Genomic DNA, 22,142 nt, shown 5'->3' on the forward strand with positions numbered 1-22,142 from the left:
GATTCTAGAGAAAAGCTATGTTTGATTAATATTGGTTTTAGTTGCCCTTTTCCAGTAGCATTATATAATGTAGAAAGATCTCGAATTTGGAAGAACAGATGAATTTAGGGATAGAGCACCAAATCTAGAATCGTTAATTTTAAGTTTGCTAATTATTTTTTTAAAGCAGCCATCGTATTTTGTTATATCTTGTTTCAAAAGAATAAAAATAAATGGTAAAGTTAAATTTAATTTAAATAATTCTCTTGAACCAAGGAATGAAATTTGAATTTAGCATTCTCTATTTGTAAAAAGCAAATTTAAAGTTAATTAAATTTTAAATAATGAAATTTAATGCATACAAATAAATGATTAATTATTGCTGCAAAATAATCTACAATATCATTTAAATTCTGAGAGCATATGTAAATCAAGTGCAAGTATCGAAATCCATGAATAAATATATAATTCAAAAAAATTTTTTTAATCCTAAAAAATTTATAAAAATGCATAAGTGAGTAATTTTTGAGCAGGCAAGAGACAGACTTATCAAGGGGAAGTTGCTTCCAAACCTAACTCTTCAATTATTCAATTCGTGTTTCAATTACCCATGTAGACAAGGGTAAAAGTCAAAACCAAATGTTGTGAATTACTGAAAAGAAATTTAAACAAGTGAAATTTTGAGAAATTAGCAAGTAAAAGACTAGAATTAAAATTAGAAAAAGGTCAATTAAGAGTAGAAAACCAAAGTAATTTAGAAACTCTTGCCTACAGACTTGGTTATTAACCTGAACATTAATTAGCTTTATTATTTCTTCCTTTAAATCTTCTATTTCAGTACATATATTTTTTATTCTGATTATTTGCTTATAAAAAGTGTTACCTATTTTATTTTCTAGAGATATTAACAGTTCCAATTAATTAGTTTAATAGTATTAAACTGGAAATTCCTCTTTTATCATATAATTTAATTTTGCTGTGTTTAATTATGAGCAGGTCTAGGTATTCAATAGTATCTTGATTCATATTAGTTTTATTAAGTGTTAAACTATTTGGGCAAATTTTGAATTGTTCAAAAGCAGAATTATTATTGAAAGTTATAATATCATCAATGTATCTAAATGTATTTGCAAATAACTTTTTTTCATTTGTATTCAAACTTAGTTGGAATTTATATTCATAAGCAAAAAGAAATAAGTTACATATTTGTCTAAAATTGTTTGCTCCCATTTGTATACCTCTCACCTGCTGAAAGATCTTATTATTGAATTTAATGTAGTTATTAAATAATGCACATATTAAATAATGCACAATTCAGGTAAGATTTCCATCTTTCAATTTAAAGGATGTTAAGCATGTGAGGAAAAAGTTGTGGGAGTTGCATTAAACTAGTAAAAATTTGTAGAGAAGTATAAAGGTTTTCAAAGTCATAGCAGTTAATGCTCTTGATTTCTAAACTTTTAAATTTGTTGAGAACTGGAGCATTATTATAAATAATCCAACTATAGTTGTGTTGCTTGTTAACTAGTTGATGAATTAAAATACAGATTTTTTTTAAAGTTTAATTGCAAATATGTAATCTATATTCTTTTTATAATTATTTGTACCATTTGCTATAATTTAGTATTTTTTATGTGATTTTTATAGATAATATCTAGTTTCTTTTTGATTTATATGCATAAATTATGTCGGGGAAGTTTTCTGTAGGCAAGAGTTTCTAAATTACTTTGGTTTTTTACTCTTAATTGACCTTTTTTAAATTTTAATTCTAGTTTTTTACTTGCTAATTTCTCAAAATTCCACTTGTTTAAATTTCTTTTTAGTAATTCACAACATTTGGTTTTACTTTTGGTTTTGACTTTGACCCTTGTCTGCATAGATGATGAAACACAAATTGAATAAGTGTAGAGTTAGGTTTGGAGGCAACTTCCCCTTGATAAGTCTGTCTCCTGCCTGCTCAACCATTATTCACTTATGTATTTTATAAAGTTTTTAGGATTAAAAAAATTTTTCTAATTATATATTTATTCATGGATTTTGATACTTGCACTTGATTTATATATGCTCTCAGAATTTAAATGATATTGTAGATTAGTTCGCAGCAATAATTAATCATTTACTTGTTTGCATTAAATTTCATTAAATTTGTTTTTATGAATAGAGAATGTTTGTTAAAGCAGGCACATTTTTCTCTTTTTTCAACATTAACCATTCTTAAGGCCGGAAGTGGTGGCCTTTTATTGTGAAGGCACTAGTAGACGGCCATCATTACTGCTTATGAAGAGATAGAGGGTTACACCCATGCCTTTTCCGGGATTCTACCTGGACCCTTCTGTACCGTAGTTGGCTCCCCTAACCACTATACCATCTGGGTGGCAATTTTTTTTTCAGCATATGATTTAGAAACTTCTAATCTGTTAAAAAAAATGTAAAATACATGCATTGAAATTGATAAGTTCTTTGAAATACATAATATAGAAATGTTAGTATGTCTTTGTGTGCTTTTTCATGTGCTGTGTGTATCATTTAAGCTGTTTCTTCAGAAACAGTATACATCTTATATTTCTGCCCTTCCGATTATCAGGTGATAAAATTATTAGGAAAAAGGGGGAAATATCTGAGTAAATATCGTATGTGTGTATCTATATATATATACAAGTGATTCAAAACTTATCATTCATATTTCGAGGGGAGGTAATGGAAGGTGTCAGGAAACCGATTTCACATAGGAAAATATGTTCGCAAACATCATCTATGTGAATAAAATGGACAAGTAAAGTTAACACCAAGAAACAGTACAGTTAAGTGGTAATGAATGTGACCTTTATTCAACAAGAGTAGAGTACCAGGTTCACAGTAGGGGTGTCCGCCGAAAACATCGCCGACGAAAACGTCGCAGAGAAAACAACGCAAGGCGAAAACGTCGTGCTACAAAACATCGCAAAGAGAAAACATCGCAGTTCTAAAACATCGTGGTACAAAACATCGTCATCGAAAATAAAGTGGTTCAAAAACTTCGCAGTTTAAAAACATCATCGTCGAAAATACCGTGGTAAAAATAAAGTATCTACAAATCATCGCATGACGATAACATCGCAGACATGCGTTTTTCAGGTTTTAATAATTGTAAATGGATATTCCCATAATGATTTGTGAGCGCAAGGTGTAAAGAAGGATAATTTTTACTTTCACATTTTTTTATTAACTAATAAATTTTTGCTGAAGTAAGATGGAAACTTAAACATAGAAAATTAAATGTAACTTATAGATTATACTTTTCATGAAATATTAAAAGTAAAAACTTTATAAAAAAATGATTTATTAATGGCGCCTTTGTTAGTTAACTATGTCGGTTTAAAATTCTATTAAGTGCTATAAGTTGCATTCATTTTCTATGCTTAAGTTTCCTTTTTATTTTCTCAGCAAAAATTTATTAATTAATAAAAATATGAAAGTAAAAATTATCCTTCTTTCCATCTTGCGCTCACAAATCATTATGGGAATATCCATTTAAAGTTATTAAAATATGTCTGAAAAAAGCATGTCTGCGATGTTATCGTCATGCGATGATTTGTAGATACTTAATTTTTTACCACGATATTTTCGACAACGATGTTTTTAAAGTTTTTGAACCGCTTTATTTTCGACGACGATGTTTTGTACTACGATGTTTTAGAACTGTGATGTTTCCTCTTTACGATGTTTTCTCCCACGATGTTTTGTAGCACGACGTTTTCGCCTTGCGTTGTTTTCTCCGCGATGTTTTCGTCTGCGATGTTTTTGCCGCGATGTTTTTGGCTGTAAGCCACAGTAGGTGCTCAAAATTGCGACCATTTACACAAACACAGGATTCCTAGTGCCGTTGCTGTTTCAAAATTCAAAAGTTGAGAGAAATCGACATCGAATAATTTTTAAAAGTGTAAAGTTTAATATTTATATATATAAAGATCATTGATTAAAGCATTCAGTGGTTCAGTATTGCATTGATCAAATGAGATCTATATACTTTCACAATCGGGAAAATTGAATCTTAATTGGAACCGAAGTATTCCTAATCAACTAGTGTTCAAAGTATCTATCTATTTACCGACTTGCTGGTGGAGGGTCTCTGAAAAGACAAAAAACAGGTCGTGTTTAACACGAAATGCTAGCGCCATCTATTAAATAGTCAAAATAATTTCCACGGTTGCATTAACCACCGAACATTTTCAAAAACGCCTGACAATTCCATTTCCAATTAACAGACAATTCCTGCAGCAGCCATTATTCATGCGACAAAGCCCATTTCACTGTCGACAGGGGGTCTCTCATTGCTCCCCACAAAAAGAAATCCATGAACAATAAATCAGGTGACCTGGGTGGTCAAGCGATCGGTCCACCTCTGCCGATCCATCGAGCTCCGAATATTCAGTTCAGGTAATCATGCACAACAATTGTGCTATGGGCTGGAGCCCCATCATGTTGATACCAGATATCTTGGCAGATATGCACTGGAACAGTGCCCAGAAAAGTTTGTAACGCTGTCTTGAGAAAGATTAAGTATTCCCGGCCATCCAATCAGGGCAGTAGCAAGTAAGGTTCCAACAAACAGTCACCAATGATTACATCCTACACATTTATGGCAAAACTATGTTCTGCAGTGTGACTTCTGGTACTATACAGGTTTCCGTAAGCCCACACTTATACTTGTGAATTGTGAGTATTGAACACAAGTTAATGAAGCTTTATCTGTAAAAAGAACAGAAGCTGGAAAACTGGGGTCCATGACACCTTTCTGCATGAACCATTGTGAAAATTCCACACTCTTCGGATAATCATTAGGATGCAGTAACTGCACCCTTTGCAGATGGTAAGGATGCACACATTCCTCTTGCAGTATCTGCCACACTGCTGAAACCCCAAGCTGCTGAGCAATAGCTTGTGTGCTGATATTCAGATTATCTTTAATGAACTGTAGGACTTGTTCTGCAACGTTGACAATCCACATCAAGCATCTTCTCTCCACATCCTGCATGTTGCTGCGCAGTGAACCACGTTTGCAAAGATTGCGATGCACATGTGCAAACATTTGATGCTGTGGTATTCTTCTGTTGGGTATCAGTCTTTGTAAACTTGCCTACTCAGTGGCTGCTTTCAGCAGCTGCTCCATATGCGAGATGCATATCCACTAGCTCTTGATACATAAAACGATTCATCTTATGACTAGTAAGTCAGCTCGTAACTGATGACAGGAAGAGTAGTTGCGTGAGCTGTACACTGATTGGGTACCCACAGCACCCTCGCGTACATTTGCAGACGTACTCTTCTATGTGAAATCAGTTTCCTGACATCTTCCCTACCTCCCCACGAAATTTTAACAATAAGTTTTGAATCACCCTGTATATTCTTTTTGTGAATACGTTTTCATCAGCTTTTCACAATTTTGTAGCCTCAATTTATCTAAGTTTGGATGAACTGTGATTTATGTAATTATTCCAATCAATCATTGTGTTGTAATTCATTTGAAACAAGCTTTAGTTCACAAAACTCGGTAGATGTTAACTCTTGAAATCATAAGTAAATGAATCATATGGCAATAACAAAAGCAATACATCATCCAGCAAACCATACCATGCTTGAATTTTGGAATTCGTCCCTCAACATGAGAGAAGGCTGCAGGATCATTTTGGCTTTGAGTCACGTTTTAAAATCATGAGGTTATTCAAATAGTCTGTCTTTCTGAAGAACATCTGTTTTATGAAGAAATGGGATTGCTGCTTCTTCATCTCGTGGAAAATCCCAAATTTTGAAATCCATTGTAATAATAAAAAAATGTGTTCATAAAGCATTTATTTCTAAGGTACAAGCCAATTCAAACTTGTATCTTCTCATGCTAAGAAAATATGGCAAAATAAGAAAAGCTGCAACTGATATGGCTTTAATAAAAAAGCACTGAATTTTCTTTCCTTTGTGAATTTTACCATCTGAAGTAAATAACCTTTGAAATTTTGTATATTTTAGCTATGGTGGACCTGGAAGCCAGATGATTACTGAGAAATTTAGTGTGAACTGGGGCTCTTATTTAGCTAGTAAAAAGAATGTCATTTACACATGGATTGATGGAAGAGGGAGTGGTTACCAAGGTGACAAAATTTTACATGAACTTTATGGTAGGCTTGGTACTGATGAAGTTTTTGATCAAATTTCAGTTACAAGGTAATCTCACTTTTGGATATAGTTTCTGTGAATCTTCTTCTAATAACTTAATTTAGGTATGAATTTTGAATAATTTAGAGTGATTGTAAAGAAATATGTATCAACTATATTTCCTAATAATAGAGATAATTTTTGGTATATTATCAAGTCATTTCAAATCTAAATTTATCAAACATATACAAGTATGAGTTAGTTGTTTAAACAGTCATATTTAACCATTAAATTGCAGTTATAATAAATTCAATAAAAATACCATGTCCTTTTAGAAGTAACTCTGTCATAACTAAGAGGAACGAATTTTGAAACAATCTGAAATAAATATTGAGCAAAATATTTAGACATTATTTGCTAATAATTAAGCATTATTTAACTAATTATGAAATATTTAGGCAATCTGAGGCATGTCTTTTATTGGATAATTTTCATAAGGGGATCATCAATAGAGAAATAGCAAACATTCTATAATAATAATTTAGTAACTGAGAAGGGAAACATTCCATAAGAATAGTTTTTGCATGTCTGAAATTTCATACTGTGTGTATTTTGTATAAATATATGCTGTGTAGTGTGCCTTCAGTTCAGCATATGATTTAAAGGATGGAATGGAAGTTTAACATGAATTGGGAACTTGAATAAAGTTACCGCTGGCATAATATTGTGATTCAACAACAAGTTAAACAATTTGGGCTTTATTTGAACTATCTTACCACCATAAATAATGAAACTGAACTTTTGACAATATTGACTCGATCAAGTAAAAGTAAATTTTTTAGAAATTTACCCTACTACTCAATCACCCCATGCATCTGTTCCATGTTTACAAGATTTGGTTATAAACTTGTCATTGTCTCTGCTCCATCCATCTGGAAATTGGTCATATCTAGTGAAATAAATTGGATGTACCACAACAAGTACTTCAAATGCATATACTGTTCTGATTAGCAATGAAAATACAACCACAAGAACTCAATATATCAGGTCAGCATCTAAAAACCTATCAATAAGAATTGCCAAACATAAAAAAGATATTTACAAACTCTCTAGTAACCTGTTCAACAATGAAAATAGTGCATTTTTTGGTGAAATACTTCTCCAAGCATCTGCATTCAAGAATTGAATGGGACAAGGCCAAAATCATCACCAAAACCTTGACATAAAAGTAGGCTCAAAATTAGAAAAGCACTTGAAATCACCTAAAAACTGTGTTGTAATAGAAACCTTCCTTTTAACCTGCCTTACAACTGGATATTGTTTCTGAGTGCAGAAACCAATAAAAGACTATGAACTTGATCAAATGACCTGTTTCAGTTCCAGCTGATGAAGCAGGTAGATCATCAAGTTTCTGTACTTTTATATATGTTAAAACATATTTCCAACATACCAACCTAGAGTATTTTATCTCAATTTTAATTTCATTTTCGCTACATGTGTCAGTTAGTTTTTCAACATTAATAACAATGCTGTTGTATCCAAAACAAATTCATTATTGCCAGGCAACTTTTCTTTTGTAGGATCTATCTTAAATTTCTTCTCTAGAACTACATTAGTAACAGACTTGGAAAAGTGACCTAATTCATTCTAACCAAATATGTTATTAATATCTGCATGAAATTTGCTTATAAATGTGCAAAAAAGTGTTGGTAAGATAATGTGTTGCTGAAGATAAAACAGAATTTAATAGGATTGTGGATTAATTCATTAATGCAAAGGAACTCGAGACCTAGCTATGTGTGAGGAGGGATGCCTCATTATGGAAGACTTTGTAAGATAAACTGGCTTGTATCCACATTACCCAAATGGAAAACTTGAAAACTTCTGCGCAACTAGCTCATTTGCTGGGATTTGAACCTAGGTCAAACTACCACTGTTCAGTTATCTTGGCCACTGGTGGGTTAGAAACAAGATTTCTATGAAATTTTACTAAGTGATATTAAAAGAAGTATGGGATAGTGTTTTTTCATAAGAAAGCGTCTTTTTTGTTGAATTTCGAATTTCTTAAAATTGTACTTTTAATATAATAAGCCTAAAATTGTCAAAAGTTCAGTTTCAGTATTTATGGTGGTATGATAGTTCAAATAAAGCCAAAATCGTTTAACTTAATGTTGACATATATTAAGTTTTCTTATTCAAGCAATTTTGTTTACTTAAAATTAATTAAATATAGATGAATATTTTAGAATGTTCTTGCACAGAAAAATAACTGTTTTTAATTTTTAAAAAACAAAAGCCTTTTATTTAAGAATAATTTTAGAAAGGATGTTAAAAGTATTTATTGTGCAAAATTGTCAGAAATAAAAGTATTTTTATTATTGATTTCTTGTTATTTGAATGGATCCAAAAAATTTTCATATTAAACATCCTGATTGTGATAAATATCTAGGTAGCATTTGATTAAATGGTTGTAGTGTATATCCATAAAACTAAAAAAAAAAAAAAAAAAAAAAAAAGTTATTGCAAATGCATTGAATATGATCATATGTTATGCATTTTTATGCTTCATTGTTATGCATTTTGCTAACTGTTGTATTTGAAGGTCATAAAAAATTTATAATTTTTTAATTGGGGAAAAGTATTTAAATTTATTAAAAATTTAATTAAATTAAAATTTACTAAAATTTTAATGCAATTTTTAGGTAAAAAGATTCTTTTCTTTACAACTTTTTTTAAAAATTTTTGTTTATTCTTAAACATTTTGACACATTTTTAATGCAATTTTTATATTTAATTATTCACACCTACAATACTTTTTGAATTCAACTTAATTTAGATTAATGTATATAATATGCTTATGTTATAAAGATTATGTGGGTTTTCTATTAAAGAAACAGATGCTTTCAGCATTATATAAAGCCAATACCATGGGCATACTATTTAAATAGTATCATCAAAAGATGATGAAAATGCTTTCCTGGTACTTTTTTGTGATGAGTTTCAGTATTATGTTGATGAAAAATCCACATTGACCTTGGATTGTCCAATTAACATGATATGAGAACATGGCACTGACACACATTGACCTCTTTGAATTCCAGGTTTGATATCTGCAATTTCTTCATATGGGAGTATATCAGAGTTTTTGTTTTCATTTCAGTGCTACATTGAAAATGTATATTTCATATCTAGTAGCTCTGTACTTATGTGTGTAAATAATATATATATGGTTTATATGGAATTTACAAATAAGATTATTTCATATAATCCATGATATTTTAATTTTAGATTTTAAATTGAAAATTATATGTTTAGCAAATAATGAAAAGAAAAGCATTCTACTTCATATCATTTGTTTTTAACTGTAAGCATCAGTTTCTTAAATGTTAAAATATTTTTTAACTTGTCATGTTGAAACACATTCATTTATTTTTTTGATACTGATGATTTAGTATTTATGACTATTAGAGAATTTGATTGCAGAAGGATTACCTCCTTCCCTATTATTTATTTAACTCACTGTACCTTTTTCATATAATCAATAGATTATTTACAGCTGCATTCCATATTAATATTTGTTTTCCTCCTTTCTATATTACAGTTACTTAAAGGAAACTTTCCAGTATATTGATAGCAAACGTGTAGCTATATTTGGTTGGTCTTATGGTGGTTATGCCTCTGCTTTATCTTTAGCAAATGATGAAAAAGTTTTTAACTGTGGAATTTCGGTTGCTCCAGTAACAAGTTGGCGTTATTATGGTAGGATATTATTTATTTTAAAATTTTTATTTAGAAAAAAGCATGATTTTAATTTTAAAATATTTTTAAAGCTTGTAATAATAGTAATGTAGTTGTAATTTATTTCATTCTTAAAACTTATTTTAACAGTTCAAATGCTTTAGAATTAAAAGAAATCTACTGAGAATAGCTGTGAAATTTAATTTGTTCAAATATATACAATTTATTACAGATTCTGTATATACTGAAAGATACATGCAACGACCTCAGGATAATCTTAAAAATTATGAAAATTCGGATGTAATGAAGAAAGCTGCTAATTTTAAAGGAAAGAAATATCTTCTTATTCATGGCAGTGCTGATGGTATGAATCAAATCTTAAATGCGCAAAATATTACAGTTTTTTTATTCTTAGACTATTTTAAACTATAAACATACTTATGCAGTTAAGCTATTCATTCATTTAACCCTTGAAGCAGACAGGAGTTTGGTCTTAATGCCCTAAACTTTTCAAAAAAAAAAAAAAAAAAAAAAGAATACTTTTAAATGATATATTATTTTCCTTTTTACAGACAGTTTTGATTAAATATTTCATGGATGTAATTGCTTTTTCAGAATGTGTAATAACACTTACATTTTCATTAAATGCATAGTTGCAATATTTTACATGTATAAAATACAGATATTTTTGCACTGGCAATTTGCTGATAGGTGACAAGCTCTTATGCTGTTTTAGTGTCATTTGAAATTAGGATTTATTTAAATTATGTTAAAAGACTTGGTTAGTATTTCATTTTCACCCTGTAAAGTTTTAAATGATTTACCATCACAAAGTGATTTCCAAGTTTCAGATTATGCATGAGTATTTTATTTGCTTTTTGACTGCTCACAGAAAATGCTGGCTGATATGGTTTTTAGACACACATTTATAGTCTATAGATATTACTTATGTACTTTAGCTAGGAAAAGTTTTAAGTCAAAATCTAAAATAGATGGTTTTTAATTTTGTAATTAATTTTTTAATTCATCATATTTTTTATTTATTTCCTTAATAGATAATGTTCACTGGCAGCAGTCAATGATGCTTGCAAAAGCTTTAACTGATGCTGGGGTTATATTCCGTATGCAGGTAAATATAATACTTTAAAGTAATACACTAAAAATGAAAAATTAATAAATTCATATAAAAGCTCAACTAAATATACTAAAAGCTGCAGTAAATTATATATCAATAACAGATGAAACTTTTTAAAATTCAATCCATAAATTTATATTCTTTCTGGAACTGTAAGAAAATAAGTTTCCCTCTGTTGTATTTTTATTTTCTTTCTGTTCCAAAAATAATACAAAGTTTCTTCTGTTATTTTTAAATAATCATGCACGATTCCAGAATGTTTTTTAAGAAATATAAAATCCATATTTCTTTGATTCTAAAATTCTTCTTCTTTGATTGACCCCTTGATCTCAGTATCACTAACAGACAAAAAAAAAAAAAAAAGAAAGTCTAAGAAATAAAATGCTGCAGTTCATTTAGTAACCCTGGTTTCAACTTACTTGAGCATCCCTCAAATGAGGACCAGCTGAAGTCTAAACCAAACCACCACAGAATTGTTCACCATGTTAAGGAGGAATGGAAGAAAATACCTCTAGACATGTACCGAACTTAGTAGAAAATCTTGCTTACACAGTAGTTGTGTTAATAACGAATAGTGGAGTTTCATTGTACTAACACCTTACCAGCTGCAGCTAAGCAATTTCATACAGGTGTCTGGTCATTAATGACAATATAGTGTACATCAGTTCTTAGTGATTGTAATGTTGGTTAAACGTATACAAAGGTTAGAACTTTAATAGTTGCAACTACCTGTTTACAACTAATACAAAAGTGATACTTTTCTGAAACTTCATACTGTCTTTCAATTTAGACATCAGCATTGTATACAATTTCACTGCCAACAACTGGAAAATCATAGTAATCTTATGCTAGTTCGAATGGAGTGGTCTGTTGCCTGCTGGATCTCTAAAACAATTTGGAAATGAATTAAATCATAGTGACAGCTGTTTAAGTCGCGAGAATTGATGAATCTTAGGAACAGTTACCAATTGCACTGAATGAAGAAATCAGCCACAAGTTACCCTGCATGCATCTAAGCATTGTCTGCAAAATGATAGTAGAAGGATTCTGCCTATAGTATCACCATTTCTTTTTCAGTACTAGTTGCATGTTATGTCCCAAAAAATGAACAGTAATATTGCACACTGATAACCCATCTTTGAGGTACAATATGTATTAAGATAAAATCATTACAATCATACCTGAGAATATCAATAACTTTCACAATGCTGTGATTCATACAAAATTTTGATTGTCAAGATAATGGTAATGATGCCATTCCTTTAGCTGCCTTCTCAGTTTTGGCTAGTATGATCTGACTGACACATATTTTATTCAACATAATGATATGCATAAGAAAGTGTCTTATTTGTGCTTTTAGTATTGAGCAGTATCATATCATAGCTATTTCTCTATTTTCATGTAATGGAGTAGAATGTTTCACAAAGTAATTCACTCATTCCTTCAGACTATGAAGTGCATTCTTATGTGATAACCTTGTCTTTCAGGTAAGTTGACAAATTGTTTGGTTTTGATTCATTTCCAGCAAACTGCGAAGAACTTTCGCCTCCTCTTCACTGACACTCTGACAGCCAAACTGAGACCTGTGTGCCACATTTTACCATCTCTTATTGAAGGCTTTTTTTACCTGGCTTGCCTTCATTGTGTAAGGCAATGCAGATTTCTTGCATGTTTGATGAAGATTTTGATGACATTGTCATACTGTACAACCACAGACATATTAAATTTTTTCCCACCTTGTTGTTTCTACCTTGATAACATCAGGGCTGCCATTGATGGACCATAAATTTGCCTGATATTTTGTTCTTCTTGTCATGGCATTTACATATATGCATATTGTTGGAAGAAAGAATCTATTTACTGTAAGGTAGGATAGGTATTGAAATAACATGTGCTGTATGTGAGCAGTACTTGTTCTTTTTCATAGTGCATACAGAGCAGTATTGTAATTATTAGAGCTCTAACTAATTATATTAATAACTGTAGTAATGTTCAAAATTGTACATTTATAGGTTTATCCAGATGAAAACCATGCACTGGGCCATGTAAAGCTACATCTTTATCAGACAATGGATGATTTCTTAGACCATTGCTATTCTGACATTTCTAAAGAAGATGCTGCTTATTTTCAGCCCTCATCATCTGATCCTGAAAGATAGGTCTGAAAGAAAACTGTTTATTGGGAGGGGGGATATCATTTTCATCTGATACGAGCATCATCTCTGTCATTTACCATCTGTTATTATAAACTGTGGTACTGATTTGTAATTAATTTGTTGTGTATCATTTTATTGAATTTTCTATGACAGGAAGTCTGAAATGCTTGCTTTATAACTAAGTATAGATTGTAGCTGAATGTAGTGGACATCTCTGTGTTTCCATCTGCATGTAGCTGTTGTGATTTTAATTTATAATTCAAAATATATAACTCAACAAATATGTATTTACAATTAAATAGAGAACATAAAGCTATGTAATAACAGAAAGAATAGTGCTGATGTTCCTGAAATTTTCTGAAGATTGTACTAGAATGCTTATGATTGTTATACGCTAAATTAAATTAAAGATATTTTCTGATTCTCACTTTATTTATAGCAAACTTTTTTTAATTACTGATATCACAATAAGCTTTGTGCTTGCTTATGAACTTAATAAACATTATTTCTATCTTACTTAAAAATTATATTATATTACAGTACTTTATATAATTTTCACTTTTCAACTTTCTAATAGTATCTGTCTTTAGGAAGAATACCTATCATTATGATCATTGATAATTGTAATTGGATAATTTGTTTCTTTAAAAATTTTAAATATTTTGTTCACTGTGGCTAAAATTATTAGTTTCTGAGATAATTCAGTTTTACTTAATTTTATCAAGAGCATTGAGTGGCTCACATTTGTTCTTGGACATCTGTGCTTTTTAAGTTTTATTTCCAAATATGAGTACCAAATTTTAGTGAATTAACTTGTTTTCTCTCATGTATATTATTGACAATCTTTTTTTAAAACCTGCTTTTAAAAAAAAAATTATTCAAAATGTTTTTGGTTTAAAAAAATTACTCAAAAAATTCTGAAAATGAACTTACACAAGTATCCAAACACTTCAAATGAGCAGCTTAAATTTAATAAAAGAATGAAAATAACAGGACAGCCATCATTAATCATCATTAGATAGCTTTAAGTTAAAATTACACTATTCATACGCTTTGGTTTGGATTTAATGAAATTTTTCAAATAACAATATTCAGTTTTCCCCCCTCCCTCCACAAAAATTGCTTTAATTAGAGCTTTCAAAAAAAATATCATGTTTATTTATGTTTTCTAACCCACTCCATACATGTTCTATAGTATTTAAGCTCAAAGAATATGAATAGTATAGAAGAATATGACTTCAAAGAATATGAATGAAATAACAGTTATATAATAATAACCACAAGTGGACATTTAAAAGGCTGTATGTTTAGGATCATTATCCTGATAGAAGTTAAATGTATTTTGCATTCGAAGTTTATATGCAGATGCTTCATTAATAATATTTATATATTTATACTGATCTGTATTATTTTCTATAAAAAGTGAATTTCCTACCCTGAGGCAGAAACACATAACCAACCCATTATGCTTTCACCTTCATGCTTAACAGTTGAACATAGCTTTCAAGAATTCACTTCCTCATTTGACTTGCAATTCATCCATTGGACCCAACTATATTAAATTTTGACTTATTTTGCAAATATGTGTTCAATATGATAAATCTTTGCTTACTGCGGACTTTGTGTATGTCAGGTCAATTTTCATTGCTTCTTTGTGGAAACGCTTTCTTCTTACTGATCACCCATTATATCAATGTGCCCTAAAAACTCATCAAAAAATTTCAGGATTAACTTTTATTGCTAGCCATTCTTCTAAATCTCCTGCAAGTTTTACAGCACTAACTTTTGAGCTTTATTGGAATGTGGTCCAGATTTCAATGCATTTTAAAGAGTTCCATGCAATTTCAGTCATTTTAATACATTAAAGGGAGTTGAATGCTTTCATCAAGAATATTTTTAATAGTTTTATCATCCTTAAAATTATAAATAATTAAATTTTGAACAGAATTTGCATTATTTTATAGTATCCTACTATGTTCACTTTCAGTATGGAACTGTTAATATGGTTTGCTAAGTAATTCATAATTTCCAAATGCAGACAATAATTCTTGTGATTTATTTTCATTTTAAATAAAGTAGGATAAGAAACATCATCTTTCAGAACATCTCAATAAAACTTTAGAGTGTCCTCAATTGAAGGCTGTAGAAATTTTAAAGTGTTTTGTCCTGATTGATTAATACTTTTGGAATAAATTGTTTTATTGCAAAACATATTTTAATGATATTTATTTTCTGACAAGTCAGTCTTAAAAAAAGAGAAAATATATATTGAGAAAACAATTTGGAGGCTAAGTTTTAATATCTAATACAAGATCTATACATATAAAATACAAGTGTGCAAAAATAAACGTGAGCCACTGTATTTCTAAAAGGAATCAAAATATTCTGGAACATTTGAATCTCATTAATCCTAAAAACTGCACATTTTTCATCATTTGAACCTTCTGAATTCTAATTAAAAAAAAAAAAAAAGAATGCCATTTTTGCTATTTATTTCAATTGTACATGGGATCTCATTATCAATCTTATGACAGTCTGCAATTTGCTTTAATTTTTAATCTTTTTTTTCCCCCTCATTTTGCATAATTATAACAAGATTCAAACATTATTGTACATTATTGTACATGTAAAAAATTTCAGTTTATATCTTTGTTGCCAATGCTTTATGATTTCAATTTTGGTAAAATTTTTGCCAGATTATTTTCAAGTATTGTACAAGCATAATACTATTTCAACTTAGCCTATAGATTTAATTACATTCAGTTACACGGTAAGCTTGATATGGCCTTGGCATACAGTATTTCAGTAAATGACTAGTGATAATGTAAAAACATAATTTTATATAAGATAGTTCAAATTAGTAGATCTGATGTATATTTAGATTGGTTCCTTGTTATCTGTGAGCTATGGTGCTTTCAGCTATTATGCTAAGATACAATATGTGCTAAAAAAAACACTTTTCATTGTTTCACACTTATAAGATGTTCAGATTAAAAATCTGTGCATTTTTTATGCATTGTGCAATTCAAAAGTCTCTAGACTCTCATTGTAAATGTTATGTACTCTAACAACAGAAAACATTCACAAGGATTGCTAAATTTGGGGGAAATGTTGATCACTGAAGTACCCATGTGCATTATGTGCAGTTATTATTAGAATATCAAGTGTAGGATTTGGGAAATAGGTAAGAAAGGATTATCACTATGTGAAAAGTTTCATGCATGAACAGAGGTTTGCTTGTTATAAGCATGCTAGAAGTTGAGTAATTTGCATAATATCCTCTTAAATGGGCATTTGTAATATCCCAGTCAGCATTTCAAACAAAATGCTGAGAAACGTGTTGATATAGATTTGTATATTACAAAACATTATGGTAATTTCCTGCATCTTTTATAAAGGGATACATTTTGTTCATTCTTATTCTAATTCAGTAATCCTTTACGTTAGTACTCTACACCTAAAACAAAATAAATGAATGGTAAAATAAAGATGTGACCTTTTAAGATTAAGAGTTCAGCTACTTTTGAATTGCACAGTATCTATGAAAAGAAAATCCATGCTATTTAATTATACTGTTGCATTTACTGTAGAGAATGGTTATTAATATATAATAATTAATATTAAGAATTTAATGTTTTCCCCCAAAGAGATTCTTAAAATTTATGCATTTTTCAAGTAAGCTACATTTTTATATAAATAAAATGGCAGGAATTTTTTTTTTTTTTTTTTTGTAAGAAAATTTTTGTTCTTAAATCAAGCCAGTATGCATATTATTACCTCAAAAGAAAAAGGAATATTTATATGAAATTGTAAAACATTACGTATAGTTCTGATATTTAATTTAAATTTTCTCTCAAGTTTTCTTTCTTTTAAATTGTCATTACTTAGATCTTACTAATTTATTCTGATTATTTTTGGATCTTAAAAATTAAATTTTTCTTAATTTGTTGAAAAAAACATATAAATCTTCCCCAGGAAAAAAAATAATTAAGTATTAATAGAACTTGTAACTTTTTTGTTCTTGTGTGTTATTTAAAATAAAATAATATTCTGCTGAGTTTGTTTGTAGTGTTTTTGCTGCATTGCTTTTGATGCAAGTGTAAAAAATAAGAATTCCAGAAATTTGATGTTGAATAAATATTACTATCAGCTGATTTATGTTTTTAAAATATTTTGAAATTGCATTTATTGAGTCTGTGCAAATTCAAACTTTGAAATACTGCTGCTTAAATTAAATCTTTTTTAATTTATGTGTTAAAATATTACTTTTACTGTGTGTTTTATTTTAGAATTATATAATCAGGATAAAAAATGTAAATAAATTATTTATTCTAGATTATTTTTAACCTTTGAGATTCACTTTTATCTTTGTTATTTTTATGCTACTTTGATACTGTAGATTCTTTGGCACATATTTCTAATTGCATAGACTTCTACTATAATATAAAGTATGAAGGGCCATTGTGCAAGTTGACATATGCATGTTTTTTCATGCGTAAGAAAAAAATTAAATACAAATTTGCTTGTTTCATATTAATTTATCTTAAAAACTGAGATTTTTCATTGTTACTTCATAATTAAGATGTACATATTTTTGAAGTTTTTGTATTTATTTTTTAAAGCAATTTAGTGTAGCAATTCATTTCTGATGATTTTCTTTTAAAAACATGACACTATTAATATACTTTACTGAAATATTTTATTCACAAATACAGAAAAACATTGTTATAAAGAGCTTCATTAAGACATTTTGTAAAAAAGATTTTTTTGTATATGCTGATATATAATATTTCTTTTGTAAAAATTTTATACCTTAGAAACATTTTCTTATATAAAATTATTTAAATATTATACAATGAGTTCAACATGTGGCCCAAACAGAATTACCACTCTGGGTTTTCATAGTTTAGAAATTTCAGCCACTAACATAATCTTTAAATGTATAATGCAAATTTTTCAGTTTCAGCTTACTGTGTATATATATATATATTTGTAATAAAAATACAGTTCATGTCAACTGCTTATTTTCTATCAAAGGTTAGAAATAATGTTGCTTGTATTCAATTATATGTGAGAAAATGTATATATCTGGAAATGTATAAAATTCTAGATTGTGTTTGTGATTGGAAGAGAAATGTACGATTTGTATTTTATCTTGCAAAATAATTATCTGTAAATAAATTTTTATACATGTAAAAGATTCCTATTATTTTTATTTCATTGCATTTAATGCCTCTTGTTAATTTTTCCCCTAAAAAAAGTTAGCTTTTAACTGCCTAAAGAAATGTAGAATGGAATCTCAATGTGGTATTACTAGCAAAAATTATTTTGAAATATTTTTATTATATGACAGTGGGGGGGAAAATCATTTAAGTCAGTAACATTAAATTGCAATTAATTTTTGTTCCATTAAGCTGTCATTCAAAGTAAGGTTCTTTAATGTTAGCATGAAGATTTTATTGGTAAAGCACACAAATGCTGCCTGCTTAGTGTATAGGAACTTATAACTTCGTGATAATTTTAAAATTCTCCATAATTAGCATTCAGGATAATCTGATTTAGGAATCTATACTGAATGCTTGACATATGTGATTACGTGTATGCTAGTTTTATTTGAATGCTAATTATGGAGTTATTTGCTAAGAGAATAAAGCAAAAAAAAAAAAAAAAAAAAATTCTGCTCTGGCCAGTACATGACTTCCCGCCAGTTCCATGTATTAGCACAGAATTGACAGAATTGCAATGAACTTTAACTATCATTTCCGTTTAATCATTTGTAAATAAAATCCAATTCATTTATAAATGTTATGGCTTATTGCAAATTATAAACTTTACTCATTTTTTATTATTCTGTTCTCCCAAACAATGGACAATGATAACTATACATGCTCATGTACACATCTATTCTCATGCTTTTATTTGAAAATATTGCACTGATTGTACTACACTGCTGGCCACTAAAATTGCAACACCAAGAAAGACAAGAGATATCACAACAAAATTTTAGTAGGTAACATGTTGACCAAGTATCAAATGATTAAATTTATAGAAGTGTGGTTCCTTCCAGAATCAGTAGCCAGAATAGCCTCCATTGTTGGAGATCACCGCTGCCACACGCCTCGGCATTGACTCAAAGAGACTTTGGATGTGTTCTTGGGATACAGCAGACCAAGCAGCTTCCACACGTTGCCAAAGTTGATCTGGTGTGGCAGCTTGAGATGTAATCTAGGTCAATCGTTCAGCAACCATGGACCACACGTTTTCTATCGCCGAAAGTTCCGGAGAGCGAGCCGGCCAGGGAAGCAATTCAATCTGGCGATTGATGAAGAACCCTTGGACAATGTGTGCCACGTGTGGTAGCGCATTATCCTGTTGATATATGGCTGTGAGCAAGCCCTGAAGGTAAGGAAGGACAACTGGCTTCAACACCTCGGAGATGTAGCGCTGGCTGTTTAAAGTACCTGCAATGCGTATTAGATTAGTGCGAAAGTGATATCCAATACCAGTAGTATAACATGGATGGACTCTGGATAGAATTTTACTCTCTTTAGTGGCCATGGTGGTTTTACTCTCTTTAGTGGCTATGGTGGCGATCGCCTCGATGGTGGCGATGGTGGTTTTACTCTCTTTAGTGGCGATGGTGGTTTTACTCTCTTTGGTGGCTATGGTGTGTAAGGAAACTTGATGTTGTCGGAGCTGAGTTAAAATATGTAATAATTTCAGATTATTATGATTTTGAAATGTTTAGTCATGTCATATATTTTTTTTCTGTGATTCCTACTTTTATGAAACGAAAGATATGCTTTTTATGATGTTTTGGTGTATATACATTGTTTACAACTTTTTTGTGAGCATATTGGCATAATAAGACATACTTATATTTTCGATTCTTGGGAATGTTTTGGACAAATTGTTGATATGTTCATTGCTTGGCGTGCCAATATGCACATAAACTATTTCAAATATCAAATTTATGTGCATACTGACACGAAAAGAAACGCATATTAACTGTGAATATTCTTCTTCTCTGAATATTTTGAGATTTTTTCGATATGGAGATATCTTTGTCTTGGATGGAGTGTTGATGTGTGCATTGCTTGGTGTGCCAGTATGCACATAAACTATTTCAAATATCAAATTTATGTGCATACTGACACGAAAAGAAATGCATATTAACTGTGAATATTCTTCTTCTTCTCTGAATATTTTAAGATTTTTTCGATATGGAGATAACTTCGTCTTGGATGGAGTGTTGATGTGTGCATTGCTTGGCGTGCCAGTACGCACATAAACTATTTCAAATATCAAATTTATGTGTGTACTGACACGAAAAGAAATGCATATTAACTGAATATTCTTCTTCTCTGAATATTTTGAGATTTTTCCGATATGGAAATATCTTCGTCTTGGATGGAGTGTTGATGTGTGCATTGCTTGGCGTGCCAGTACGCACATAAACTATTTCAAATATCAAATTTATGTGTGTACTGACACGAAAAGAAACGCATATTAATTGTAGACATTCGTTGGGAAAACAAAATATCGTATTTTTCCTTTTCCATCTTCATGAAATCTTTCCGTATTCGCTCTGCAAAAGAAATTTTATTTTGATGTTTAAAAAATGGGAAGGGAAAACAAAATTTGACTGATGCATATTGAATAATTTTTTTTTAAATTTTGTACATATCATAGAAATATATTAAAAAATGAGCAAATGCGTGTGATTTTCGGATCATGTCATTGATTGGAATCAAGTGCTAATTCATCAAGAAATATCAGAAGAGTTTATCTCAAGAAATATGCATAAAATATCTGAATGCGATGTAATACTAAACAAGCATTTTTCTGAAAATGTAATAAATACGTTATACAAGCGATTGGTTTTAAAATATTTAGCACATATTTGCAAGAAATTGTAAGGAAAAAAAAATGATTTTTCTTGTGTTTTTTTAATATAATTTTCATGAAATCTTTGGAGAAGGTTCATTTGAGTTGTTGCTGTCGTAATAGAAAGACTATAAAAATGAAGTGGACGTTACAAGATCGAAAAAAAATAATCTTAATTTGTCTCAGTGTTCGTATCATAGAAATTCTAATATACATATGTTTAAACTGTGTGGAAAGACAAAAAGAAGAGGAACCAAAAGTAGATTTGAACAAAACATCTTGCATATATTCTGAACATGTTGGGAGAAGAATATTTCTACATATTTGTATTAAGGATGGAAAAAGGATATATGATTTACGTTACTTTTGGAGAAATGAAACTGATTATTTGAAACCCGAAATTATTGGAGTACAGTTAAACCAAAATGAATTTAAGAAAGTTTGTTATCAATGTAAACATGTAATCTAAAGAAAAAATAATAAAAAAGATATGGATAAATTGCAAAAACTCTTGTGTTGTTTCTCTTTACTTTCTTCTATCTTTATTTATTTTGAAAAAGCACACTTTTCATTCTACAGTAACATTTTTTCTTTTAAATTGTATGTTTATTTTTTTTTTCCTAAAAAATTCGAAAAACCATATACAATCAAATAGTCAATAAGGAATGAGGATCTGAAACATTTTTTTTTTTTAAAAGAGAGAAATCCACAGCGATAAAAACACAGATATAACAACAAAAAATTTATTTATTCGAGGAACATTATGCGGAGATGAGATACATTACCTTCCGTTGTTGTTAAACGGTATTAAAACAATTTATTAAAAATAAAACTTATAAAAAAAACACTGTTGAGAAGATGTTAATGTTAAAACATCCAAGTTCGTGTTTGGTTGTTGGTCCGAGTCAATCTGGAAAAACATCACTAGTTCGACAAATGATAAAAAATAATATCTTCGATATTCCGAAACAAAACATTAAGTGGTGTTATTCATATAGTGCACCATGGTTTCTAGAAGAACCAAATATTGAATTTATACACGGGTTGCCAGAAGTATATGAAAATGGAGATTTGATAATCATAGATGATTTAATGCATCGATTAAATGAAAAAATTGCAGA

At 29.7% G+C, this 22,142-nt stretch overlaps 1 protein-coding gene across 8 annotated transcripts in view; it reads left to right on the forward strand.

The window, feature by feature from the left end:
- Window positions 1-18,332, forward strand: part of LOC118189660 (prolyl endopeptidase FAP-like) — a 529,287-nt gene extending 510,955 nt beyond the window's left edge. For all 8 annotated transcript variants that reach the window (XM_085819072.1, XM_085819071.1, XM_085819073.1 and 5 more), the window contains 5 exons: window positions 5,980-6,174; window positions 9,707-9,864; window positions 10,076-10,207; window positions 10,899-10,972; window positions 12,991-18,332. In XM_085819072.1, coding sequence (XP_085675198.1) covers window positions 5,980-6,174; window positions 9,707-9,864; window positions 10,076-10,207; window positions 10,899-10,972; window positions 12,991-13,137 — 706 coding nt within the window. In that variant the 3' untranslated portion in view covers window positions 13,138-18,332. The remainder of the gene's footprint in view (window positions 1-5,979; window positions 6,175-9,706; window positions 9,865-10,075; window positions 10,208-10,898; window positions 10,973-12,990) is intronic.
- Window positions 18,333-22,142: the final 3,810 nt, after the last annotated feature.

This window comes from Stegodyphus dumicola, chromosome 6 (genome assembly GCF_044657685.1).
Source record: "Stegodyphus dumicola isolate Sdum_Otavi_A_Nest chromosome 6, ASM4465768v1".
NCBI classification, from domain to species: Eukaryota; Metazoa; Arthropoda; class Arachnida; order Araneae; family Eresidae; genus Stegodyphus; species Stegodyphus dumicola.